Genomic DNA, 12,443 nt, shown 5'->3' with positions numbered 1-12,443 from the left:
AAAACCCATCAATCTTCTTTTTTTTTCCCATCTTCTTTCTAATCATCATTACTACAATCCTTTCTAATCTCAAGTTGTTATTATCTCAGGAGTGATTTAGTTTTACATATGCAATGTCATGTTGGCATCTGAAAATCTTTTTCTGATCATTACTGCAAATGTAATTTAGAGAGGAATATCTCCTCTGATTCTTCAGAGTGATCTTCTTCTGATCTTAAGTCTTTTTACTTATTACAGCTACCCAGCCCAGAAAAAAACTTTGCTGACTTTTTGTTTCCTTCAATGTTCTGTTTTCTTTTTTCTTTTTTCTTTTTTTTTTAAGATTTTAATCATTCATTCATTCATTCATTCATTCATTCATTCAATAGAGACACAGAGAGAGAGAGAGGCAGAGACACAAGAGGGAGAAGCAGGCTCCATGCAGGGAACCTGACGTGGGACTCGATCCCGGGTCTCCAGGATCACACCCCGGGGCTGCAGGCAGCGCCAAACCACTGCGCCACCGGGGCTGCCCAATGTTCTGTGTTTTAAATTTACTAAGAGCTAAACAAAGACCCAATCTCCTAAGGCAAACGCATTCTGCATTACTCTATCATTCTGATATAAATCATCCACTCCTTTTGATTTTATGAAGAAATGTTTCCTAAATCTAGCCTCTCTTAAAGTTCATTGCCACTGTTTCCAGTCCAGACACATGGTCTCCAACGTTTGCCATCAGTCTCTTATGACTCCAAATACATCTTCCTAATTTTTGCCAGAGTTTACTTCGTAAAAGGCACACTAATAAACACTAACATCATCCCTTGGGTTAAAATTTGTTTGTTCTCCATATTTATAAAGTAAAATCCACACACTCTTGGTTATCACACAATGTCCTTCATAACCTGACTCTAACCTATAGATATAGCTTATTTTTCCATACTGACCTTCTTAACTTTCAGATGCATTACATTTTAGATTCTGTATATGCATATTCTTATTTTATATTCTTTGAAAGAAGAAAGACAAGGACAATGGCAAGCAAAAAAATCCTGTAATTTTCAGCAACCCTACAGTAGTAGGGAGTATAAATAATAGGAGGTAGCTAAGGGGAATTTTTGAAGGAAATAAGTATAAAAATCTGTGAGAGTTTTTAAAAATAGAGATACTCAAAACCTACCCAGGTTGGCTCAGTGAATCTGCCCTTAAACTCATACTTTTCAAAATCTCCACAGGTGATCCTGCTGCAAGGTCAACTGCTCAAAGGCCCAGTCCAAAATGCCACCACTAAGAACCTTCCATAGCCACTAATTTGTTCCCAGAAGTCAAATAACAAAACTTTCAATAAACTTACCTAAGAGAATTCATCTCTGTCTTCTGATGAGATGAGTCACCAGCCACATGGCTAAGTTTTTGAGCTTGGAGTTTTGCTTTGTTCTCTAATGACTCTACTGTTTCTTTCATTATTAACATTTTAGATTTTAAATCACATCTTTCATCTTCAAGCTATAATTTAAATTAAAAAAATTAATAGATGTTTCAGTTTTGTCTTCCTAAGTACTCCTTAATAATATTTCTGGAGGAAAACTAAGGAAATAAATTAGATTTATTTAACCATACTTTATTTTTATTTATTTGTTTTTAAAGATTTTATTTATTTATTTATTCATGAGAGACAGAGAGAGAGAGAGGCGCAGAGACAGGCAGAGGGATAAGCAGGCTTCATGCTGGAAGCATGACATGGGACTCAATCCCCGGTCTCCAGGATCACGACCTGGACTGAAGGTGGCGCTAAACCGCTGAGCCACCTGGGCTGCCCTTAACCATACTTTAAAAGTCATGTGTACAACTTTAGGTTCTAGATGTCAGAATGGGCATACACATTTACCTCTCCTTTTCAATATCAGTGAAATGAAAAAAAAAAGATACAAAATAAAAGAGCAAGAAAGGAAGAAAAGAATATATCCATAACAACAAGGAAAAAGGAAGGGAAACCATTAGCAAATAGAGCAAACATTTTGAGGAATGTCTAAAAAACAGTAAGTACACAGGGCTAGGTTGAAGAAAAATCAGAACAGAAAATACTATAACCCAAACACAAAACAGGCAAGATTTAGATGAAGAAACTGTAAAATTTTCCTGAAGGACATAAAACACAAACTGATTTAATGTAAAGACACAACATGTTTCTGAATGGAAACACAATATTGGGAATATATTAAAAGTTAATGAGATAACTGTAAATTCAGTGAAATTTCGGTAAGAATCCTAACAGAACCTTTTTCAAAATAAGGAAGGTAGTAGCTTAGATTTCATTCTGAAGTTCATTTAGGAAAAAACAGAATAGGAAAATTTGTGGGGGATTTATGAGATACCAGAATAAATTAAAAGCTACTATTAAACACTGTGGATTTCACACAAATGAGCAAATATATGTTTATGTGCACAGATGTAAATTTAGAAAAGGCAGCATTTTAAGGTAAGCGGGAAAAGAAAATGCTCTTTAAAAACAGAGTTGGGACAGCCACTCATTGAAGAAAAAAATAGATTTTTATTTTATTTTATATACAAAAATAAATTCTAAATGGAATAACGATCTATATATAAAACTCAAAACCAAGAAATATTTGTGTTAAATAGAAATCTTCCAGTTAAAACTGTAGAATGACCGCACACATTTGATCTCCCCTCACTTTGGAAATGACAGTAAAGGAATAGAAAGTTACGTACTCACAAGACATAGAGAACAAGAAAATCAGTAGTGGATACTGACATCTATACCTTGTGGAAGACAAAGAGGAGATCGAATAGTGACTGAAAAGTGGAAGAAAGATACAACCTAAAGCAAAGTTTCTGAACCTAAAAACTACTGCTATTTGGGGCAAGAAAATCTACACTGGGACTGTCATACCCTAGAGAGCTCCTACCTCTTTCTAGAAAGTTTAGAAACCAAAAATATAACTAAATTTTAAAATAAATCAATAGAAGAGTTAGTAGATAAAGTTGATGAAATCTCAAAGAAGAACAAAAAGTCAGAGCAAATAAGGGAGAAAGGAAAATAACTTTACTTAGATCTCCTTAGGAGGTCCAAAACCAACTAATAAAAGTTCCAGAGGGGTGCCTGGCCAGTTCAGTAGGTTCAGCATGTGACTCTTGATCTCTGGGTCATGAGTTCAAGCCCCATGCCGAGTACAGAGCTTATTTAAAAAAAAAAAAAAAAAAAAGGTTCCAGAGGGAGAAAATAGATTAGTACAGTAAATTACCCAAGAAATTGAAAACAAGAGGTAAGGAGCAAATTCTGTGTTTTCAGAAATAAAAACATGTCATGTCCAAAGGACTATGGTATAGAATAATATCAGACATCTCAAAGGAAGTTAAGAGACAATGGAAAACAATATTCAAAATTTTTACTGAAAATAATTTTCTAATCTAGATTTCCATATACCTAAGCCAAATCATAAATCAATTATGAAATGTGAATAAAGACATTTTCAGACAAGCAGTGTACCAAAAAAATTTTCTCTCATGTAGTCTTTTCCAGGAACCTGTTAGAAAAGGTGCTATACAAGGATGAAGGAAAAACAAAAACAAGAATAAAATGTAAGATTCAATACAGAAGAGGAGGACAGAGAAATTCTTAAGAGAAGGACAGTCCACAATTGAGCGAGATAATGGAAAGCTCAAGAAGGGAAGTCTTCAGCAGGAAAAAACAAAACTAATAGGTTTGAATGTTCAAAAACAACTGATAGGTATGTGGTAGAGATGTTGGAGTTCTTGACAAAAATTAGCAACAGGTTTAATGAAAACGGAAAAATAACAAAAAGGAAAAAAAGGCAATTATTAACTCCAGGAAAAAGATCCATAAGAGAAAAGGCAAGAGTAGTACTATCCCATTTGGCCAACCCATGGGCCACAAGAAGTCATAATAATACAGATGGTTACTACTAAAGTAAGTATAATATATAATAAAACTATGTTTGAAATAATGGGGGAAGAAAAAGGTATCTAACATCACAGATACTCACTAAATAACCTTCAATCAACGAAGTTAAGACAAGTCTAAGCAGTTATACCAGCACATTATTTAGAAACAGGGAGGTAAATATCAGGAGGAATTATGATCGTTGTTAGTAGTTTTAGGGGTAAAGAGGTAGGAAAGGAAACTTTTTTTTGGCACTAAAAATATTTCAAAATAAAAAAATATATTTCAAAATCCCTTGGGTATATCATGTACAAACAGGAATACATGTATTGTATAAAGAACAAAAAAAATTAAATTATATATCTACTATCTGGCTTAAAAATATATTACCTGAACCCCGAAACTACTTGTGAGCAGTCTCCAATCATATTCCCCAAACCCTGCCACAGTAACCACTATCAGGAGTCCTTATGTTTCTCATTTCTTACATTTTTATTGGTGTACCATATCTGTATGAATCTTTAAATAACATATAGTTTAGGTCTGCATATTTTTGAACTCTACAAAAGTAGAATCATACTGCCATGCTCTTTGACACTGTATTTATAAGATTCACACACATTGATGTTTGCAGCTACTATTCACTCATTTTCACTGCTCCATAATACTTCACTGTGTGAATTACTACCACCATTTCTCTATTTTCCTCATAACTGACATCAATATTGTTTCTTGTTTTCTACCAGAGAGTTAAATATTTTAGGCTTTGTGAGTACTATGGTCTGCTGCCCTCACTCCTTGGTAAAGTAAAGTGAAGTAAAGTGAAGTGAAGTAAAAGTAAAGTAAAATAAAAATAGCCACAAGCAATGTGTAGAAGATAAACATGGCTGTGTTCCAATAAAAACTTTATTACAAAGACAGACTAGTGGGAATGCTTGGGTGGCTCAGCAGTTTAGTGCCTGCCTTCAGCCTAGGGCGTGATCTTGGAGACCTGGGATCCAGTCCCACGTTGGGCTCCCTGCATAGAGCCTGCTTCTCCCTCTGCCTATATCTCTGCCTTTCTCTCTGTCTCTCATGGAGAAATAAAATCTTTTTAAAACAAACAACCAACCAACAAACAAACAAAACAAAGAGAGACTAGAGGTCAGATTTGGTCTGGGGGCCACAGTTTGCTGACCTCCAACCAGGGTTCTCCGCAAGAAATGGATTTCCTGGCTCATAGAACATTGCTAGGCAATGCCAAATTACCCTCCAAAAAGGTACCTGTTTGCTCCCTGACATATATTTGCTAAATTATGTGTGTTATAACTTAATTTTTTTGTAAGATTTTATTTTTTAAAAAGTAATCTCTACACCCAACGTGGGGCTTGAACTTACAACACTAACACCAAGAGTTGCATGCTCTACTGACTGAGCCAGCCATGTGCCCCTAACTTTTTAATTTCTGATGCCCTGATATATATAAAATGTTTTTATTATAGTTATAAGTTGTATTTCCTCTATTAGTGATGTAGAACACCTTTTTAGGTTTATTAACCATTTATAATTTCTTCTGCCATGAAGTGTCAATTCACATTTTCTGTTACTGTTTTTTGTTTTTTGGGGGTTTTTTTGGTTAAATGTATAGCAAATTCTCTTAGTGGCTTGTCTTTTCAATTAATGGCCATTTGATGAACAAGGGAGTTCTTGTCAACAAGGTCCTATTTATCTGTTTTCTTTCATCTGTGTTTAGGAGCTTACATTCTGGCAGCAAACACTTGCTAGCCAAGAGATGTTAGGGAAATTTCCTCTTTAAAGTTCTATAAAATGTTGAGAAAGTGCCTGACACACAGTAAATGCTTTATGAATTATTGCTATTATTATTTCCCAAGTCAAAAAGATTTTCTGCTTTTCTTATTTTTTATTTTATTTTTTTAATTTTAAAAAAGACTTTATTTTATTTTATTAATGAGAAGCACAGAGAGAGAGAGAGAGAGAGAGAGAGAGAGAGAGAGGCAGAGACACAGGAAGAGGGAGAAGCAGGCTCCATGCAGGGAGCCCAACGTGGGACTCGATCCTGGGACTCCAGGATCATATCCTGGGCTGAAGGCGGTGCTAAGCCGCTGAGCCACCCGGGGTGCCCTTCGTCTTCTTTTTTAAAGTAGACTCCACATCCAGTGTGGAGCCCAATGCAGGGCATGAACACAAGACCTGTGATCAAGACCTGAGCTGGGATCAAGATCCAGAATCTTAACCAACTGAGCCACCAACACACCCCATCTCCTATATTTTCTTTCAAAAACTGTAGCTATTTCTTGAACATTCAAGGTTGCAAATAACCTTGAACTGATTTTTGGGTATGGTATATTTGATGTATAATCTTTTCTCACTGATCTGAGTCCTTGATAAAGTTTTCATGTATTTGTGGTTTGTGGGTTTACTCTTTACTGAATTTTTACCATTTTCCTTTAATCTTTGTGAACTACCACTATGTATTAATTATTAACTGTAAAGTCTTTGCATCCATTAGGCTAAGTTCTACACCAAGATCTTCTTTAAAATTTCTTTGTGATTCTTAGCTCCGTTTCCATGTAAAATTTATTTTTATTTTTTTAAAGATTTATTTATTTATTCATGATAGACATAGAGAGAGAGAGAGAGGCAGAGACACAGGCAGAGGAAGAAGCAGGCTCCATGCTGGGAACCCAACGCAGGACTCGATCCCGGGTCTCCAGGACCACGCCCTGGGCCAAAGGCAGGCACCAAACCGCTGAGCCACCCAGGGATCCCCTCCATGTAAAATTTAAAATCCATTGTCAATTTACACACACATCTTGGGATTTCATCTGGAACTATATCAATTCTATAGATCAATTTGGGGAGAATTTACATTTTTTTTTATAAATATGATGTCTGTCACCTTTTTTATATACCTGATATAGCTCTTCACTTATTTAGGTCTTTAATGTCTTTCAACAAGGTATTATATTTTCTATAAAGATTCAGCAAATTACTACATAAGTATCTTATCTCTATTAAAATGGTATGGATTTTTCTTTTCTTTTTTCTTCTTTGGGAACTGTCATACTTCCAGGGCATTTTTCATTGTGCGTTTCTTTAAAAGACTTTATTTATTCATGAGAGACACACAGAGAGAGGCAGACACAGGCAGAGGGAGAAGAAGACTCCCTGTGTAGAACGTGACGCGGAACTTGATCCCAGGACCCAGGGATCACACCCTGAGCCGAAGGCAGAAGGTAGATGCTCAACCGCTGAGCCACCCAGGAATTCCTCACTGTGCATTTTGAATCAGAGAATTCCTGTGGTTTTAGAATAGCTATAAAATTATCAGTCATTATCTTTTCAAATACTGCCTCTCTCATACATTCTATTACATTCTCCTAGAATTTTGGCTAAATGTATGTTAGACTTTCTCACTTTATTCTCTAAGGCTTTGACTTATTTTACATTTGCTATATCCTAGTCTCCTTCCAATGACCTCTAGTACTTTATTTTTTTTTAAAGATTTTATTTATTTATTCATGAGAGACACAGAGAAAGAGAAAGAGACCAAGGCAGAGAGAGAGAAGCAGGCTTCATGCAGGGAGCCCGATGTGGGACTCGATCCTGGGTCTCCAGAATCACACCCTGGGCTGAAAGCAGATGCTCAACTGCTGAGCCACCCAGGCGTCCCTCTAGTACTTTATTTTTTTTAAGATTTTATTTATTTATTCATGAGAGACACACAGAGAGAGGCAGATACACAGGCAGAGGGAGAAGCAGGCCCCATGCAGGGAGCCTGATGTGGGACTTGATCCCGGGACTCCAGGGCCAAAGGAGGCACACTAAACCGCTGAGCCACCAGGAATCCCCTCCCTCTAGTACTTTAGATACATTTTTCAGTTAATTCTCACTTTCAACCTCTGGGCAAGCTGGAGTGACAGGGACCCCTCTACTTGAAATAACTAAAAATAGGACAAGATACATGAAACAATGGTTTTCAACACACTGAGCATCAGGCAGTGATGGACACTGACCCTGAGGGACAAGAAACAAATAAGATGAGCCCTACGATTGCTTCAGCTTACTGCTTCAAGAATTTCTAGGCTGTGGCATAAGGAAAGGAACGCAGGTGAAGCCTGGTGTTCCCCTAAGTTCAGAAGACACAACTGAATGTCAGGGGAGGCTAAGGCAGTTAGGCAGATACTGGAGGAGAGCTACACAGACAGATCTCCAGAGATCTGTAAAAGGTGTCCTTTAAATGTTCAGTTGAACAGAACACTGAAGAAGTTAATGCCAGAGAAAGAACTAAGAAAAAGTCAAAGTAATTCTTGTTCCCTTCAGTCATTTGAAAACCTTATAATTCATGGGGCAATAGATAGGGTACTCAAAACGGTTTTGTCCTAGTAACGAAACAAAATTAGTCCAGGATTAAATGCTACTTTGATCCCACCTAATGAAGCTTAAAAGCAAAACTGAAAAGACTCAAGCTATTTCCATCTGATCTAATTGTATGCTACAACAAACCTCAAGAGTATTTACAGGAATACAAGTTATCCAGCAACCAAGAAGGTAAAATTCATAATGTCTGACATCTAAAGTTACCAAACATACAAAGAATCAGGAAAATGTAACCCATGATGAGCAGAAAAAAAATCAACTGACCCAAAGTTGATAGAAACAGATGATAGAATTCAAAGACATGGTAAATAAAAACATTTAAGATATAGTAAAGGAAACTAGCCAAAACAAAACACCAAGAAAACAAAGGACTGTGAGAACACATAAACATTTGTTAAAAAATTATATTTTAGAGAGCAATAAGGAATGAAAATGAATTTCATTTTTTCCTCTATGCCTGATCTTTAACAAAACAACAATAATCATAACTAACACCTACTGAGTGCTCTACCACAGGTCAGCGATTCTTCCAAGTTCTTGACGTGTATTAACTCGTTTAATCTTCATAAAAACTTAAGAAGTAAGTACTAGCACCATTCCGTTTTACAAGTAAACTGAGGGATGGAAAGTTTGAGTAGCTTATCTACAGGTAATGGGTGACAAAAAAGTATATGAACCCAAGTAATCAGCCTTCAGAGTATATACTCCTAATCACTGTTACACAGCATCTCTAGCATATTATTTTGTTTTTTTTTATTTTTAAATTAGCATACTATTTTGTAACTTTAAAAATATATAAAATGCTGAAACTGTAATTGAAATAGTTAGCCATACAATATAATTTACCCCAAATCCAGTTTGTTAATTACCTGATGATTAACACATGTCAAATGTTCAATAGTTTTCTCTAATTTTGATTTTTCAAAAATACTCATTTCCTGGAGACTCTGAAAAAGAATTTTATGGAAGATGTTCATTCACACCAGATATCAAAACAAAATTAGCAAAGTAATGCAAGTCTACAGTACAATTCTATTTATCTTTTTATGACATAGAAAGGTTTTAGAAAGAAAATCATTAGACATTTTATAATAATGATGCTTTTGGTTGAAAAAAAAAAAGGACAAGAATTTCTTATCCTTATATACTATCTCCATGTGTGCTTGTAATAGAAGACACAGAATGGCATGGATTTGTTTTTAAAGATTTACATAGACCACTCCAGTAGTACAACTATAAAAGGAAAAAACCAGCAAGTTAAGTATGATCAGGAGTATGCCCTTATGAGACATGTCAGAGGAACAAAGGGCAAAGAAGAAAAGATGAGATCACAAAGATATAGGAAAGAATTCTACAGGGCCATACAAGAGACCAAAATTTCAAGAATAGGCTAGTCAACGGTGTAAAACACAACTACTATTTCTTTGGTCAGGTTACCTTATCCAACTCTTGCTGATGTTAAGTATAGGATAAATTATATAAGCTGGTGTTCCCTGAGACTTTTTCTAGTGCAGATTCATACTTCTATCCATGTTATTAATTAAAAACAAATAAAGACACCTGATGTTTGGATCATATATCTGGTTGGAAGGGTCACTCTGGTGCATGCATTTTTTATTAAATCATTCAATCAGTATTAAGGACATACTGCATACCAAGCACCAAGCACAATGTTAGGAATACACAGTAAGTAAAATGGATAAAGCCTCTGACATTATAGTTACTAAAGCCTAGTAGATAAGACAACCTTAAATAAGATATTATAGTTAAATCATGAATATTCTGCTAGGAAAATGAACTATATGGCAACATATTGAAAGGGAATCTAGAGTCTAGGGTCCATTTCCTGCACGAGGAAATGTTTAACCTGGCTCTAAAGGATGATTGGAGTTAGCCAGTTGAAAGTACTGTAAGGAGTGAAAGACTTTTCAATAGCCTTTGTAGAAAATTGGGGACTTGGGAGTTGAGAAAATGAGGTAGGGGAACCGGGAGAGATGAGTTTGGGGAAAAGAAGCTAGACCTCCAAGTAAGCAAAAGCGAATCACTGAAGTCTTTGAAAACAGTTCACAGATTTTAAATAAAAAGCGATCTGATCACATTTATATCTCTGAAAGGTGATTCTGCCTTCAGTGTAAAATACACATTTGGGAGGCTGCTGACATACTAATGCAGCTGGGAGAGAATAATGGCCAGAATGGGATGCAGCAGGGGAGTGGAAAGAAGTACACAGATTCAAGAGAAACTAACTGGGGCTCAGGATCCAGACTCCATGTGACTTTATAGTTAAGTGATCTTGGGCAAATCATTTAAACTCGCTGTAACTCAGAGACCACATCTGTAAGCATTAGCTATCTGAAAAGTCAACTGTGAAGATTTACTGAGACAGCTCACGTGAAAAGTCTTAGAACAGAGTTTCCCACGTGAAAAGAACTTAATAAATGTTAATTATTATTTAACAGGCAGCACACGTAGGACTCGGTAATTGAGAGAAAAGTGCTTTACAGGAGAGAGGAGTGAGTGATGATACTTGGTTTGCCAACTGGGTGGGTAGTCAAATAACAGGAAACTACCAGATGCTTAAGGATTGAGATGACTAGTTTTTAAGTAAATCTAGAAAGATTCTGGTAATATGAATATCACTTATTCTGAGCTTTCAGTACTACTGCATTTTAAAATCCTGTTTCTACGTTCCTTGGTCCTTTCAACGAATATGGAAAAGAATAAATCAGTACCTTATGCTAAAAGCTGTCACACTGCATATAAGTTTTCCATTTGGTAATTTTAACACTTATTTTTATAAGAAAGCACATTCTGCAAGGCAGTATTCCAAAAGATCTCAATTAAAAGTATTTTGTTGGGATAAAATTTTAACCGAAAATGTATGACATAAAGACTACCTTATAATGCTTAAATGTTCTTATTGCTAACCTGAGCTGCTAATTTCCAAGCATTAATTCAATAGTATTTACTGGAAGTAAACTAAGAATCCATAAAAGTAACAATAACAGCTAATGTTGCGTTCTTATCATGTTACAAGAACTGTTTAATGTTTTATGTACATTCACACATTTTTTTTATTTTATAAAAGAAAATATAAAATATTGCCCCTAAATAGGACACCAAGAACACAAGCAACAAAAAATATATATAAACTGGACTTTATCAAAATTAAAAACTCTTCTCATTAAGAAAATGAAAAGGCAAACCACAGAATGGGAGAAAGTATTTGTAAATCATGTAACTGATAAGGAGCTCCTAACCAAGACATAGAATACTTGGACAGTTCAATAACAAAGAGACAATAATCCAATGGATTCTGTTGACATTTTTAGGCATTTCTCCAAAGATATACAAATGGCCAAATAAGCACATGAAAAGATGCTCAATGTCATTAGCCACCAAGGAAATGCAAATCAAGACCACAATGGATAGTACCTCACATTTACCAGCATGATGGTAATAAAGAAGGCATAATAACAAGTGTTGGTGAGGATGCAGAGATATTATAACTTTTATTATTTTTTTTAAAGATTTTATTTATTCATGAGAGCCAGGGAGAGAGAGAGAGAGAGAGAGAGAGAGAGAGAGAGACCCAGAACATAGGCGGAGGGAAAAGCAGGCTCCCTGCAAGCAGCCTGATCCGGGATCCCAGGATCACACCCTGAGCCAAAGGCAGACGCTCAACTGCTGAGCCACCCAGGCATCCCAAATTAGAACTTTTAAATACTGCTGGTGAAATATAAATGGTACAGCTGCTTTGGAAAATAGACTGGCAGTTGCTCAAATGGTTATGGTTATCCTATGAACCTAGGTATATACTCAAGATAATAAAAACCTACATCAACAAATGGTTGTACACGAATGCTCAAAGCATCATTATTATAGTCAAGAAGTAGAAACCACATCAATGAAAATTAAAATGTCTATCCATACAATGGAGTATTATTCCACAATAAAAAGGAATAAAGTATTGATACATACTACATAGATGAACTTGAAAACATTATGCAAAGTGAGAGAAGCCAGAGATTAAAAAAAAAAAACACATAGAAAAGGATTCAATTTATATGAAATGTTCAGAGTAACCAAATCTACAGAGATGGAAAGTAGCTCAGTGATCACCGAGGCCTGGGGAGGCCAGGGCACAATGGAGAACAGCTGC

The 12,443-nt window shown here is 35.7% G+C and overlaps 1 protein-coding gene across 5 annotated transcripts in view; it reads right to left on the bottom strand.

Moving 5' to 3' along the window:
• CEP135 (centrosomal protein 135) overlaps positions 1–12,443 on the bottom strand; it is a 77,616-nt gene that overhangs the window by 31,026 nt on the left and 34,147 nt on the right. For all 5 annotated transcript variants that reach the window (XR_013352236.1, XM_077848078.1, XM_077848080.1 and 2 more), the window contains exons 14-15: positions 9,151–9,228; positions 1,334–1,485 (exon numbers count right to left, since the gene is read on the bottom strand). Coding sequence is in view for 4 of the 5 variants with exons in the window: in XM_077848078.1 (XP_077704204.1) it covers positions 1,334–1,485; positions 9,151–9,228 (230 nt within the window). In the remaining variant the exon portion in view is untranslated. The remainder of the gene's footprint in view (positions 1–1,333; positions 1,486–9,150; positions 9,229–12,443) is intronic.

The sequence above is a fragment of the Canis aureus genome, chromosome 14, assembly GCF_053574225.1.
Source record: "Canis aureus isolate CA01 chromosome 14, VMU_Caureus_v.1.0, whole genome shotgun sequence".
Lineage (NCBI taxonomy): Eukaryota > Metazoa > Chordata > Mammalia > Carnivora > Canidae > Canis > Canis aureus.
This window is presented reverse-complemented; position numbering and strand designations above follow the sequence as displayed.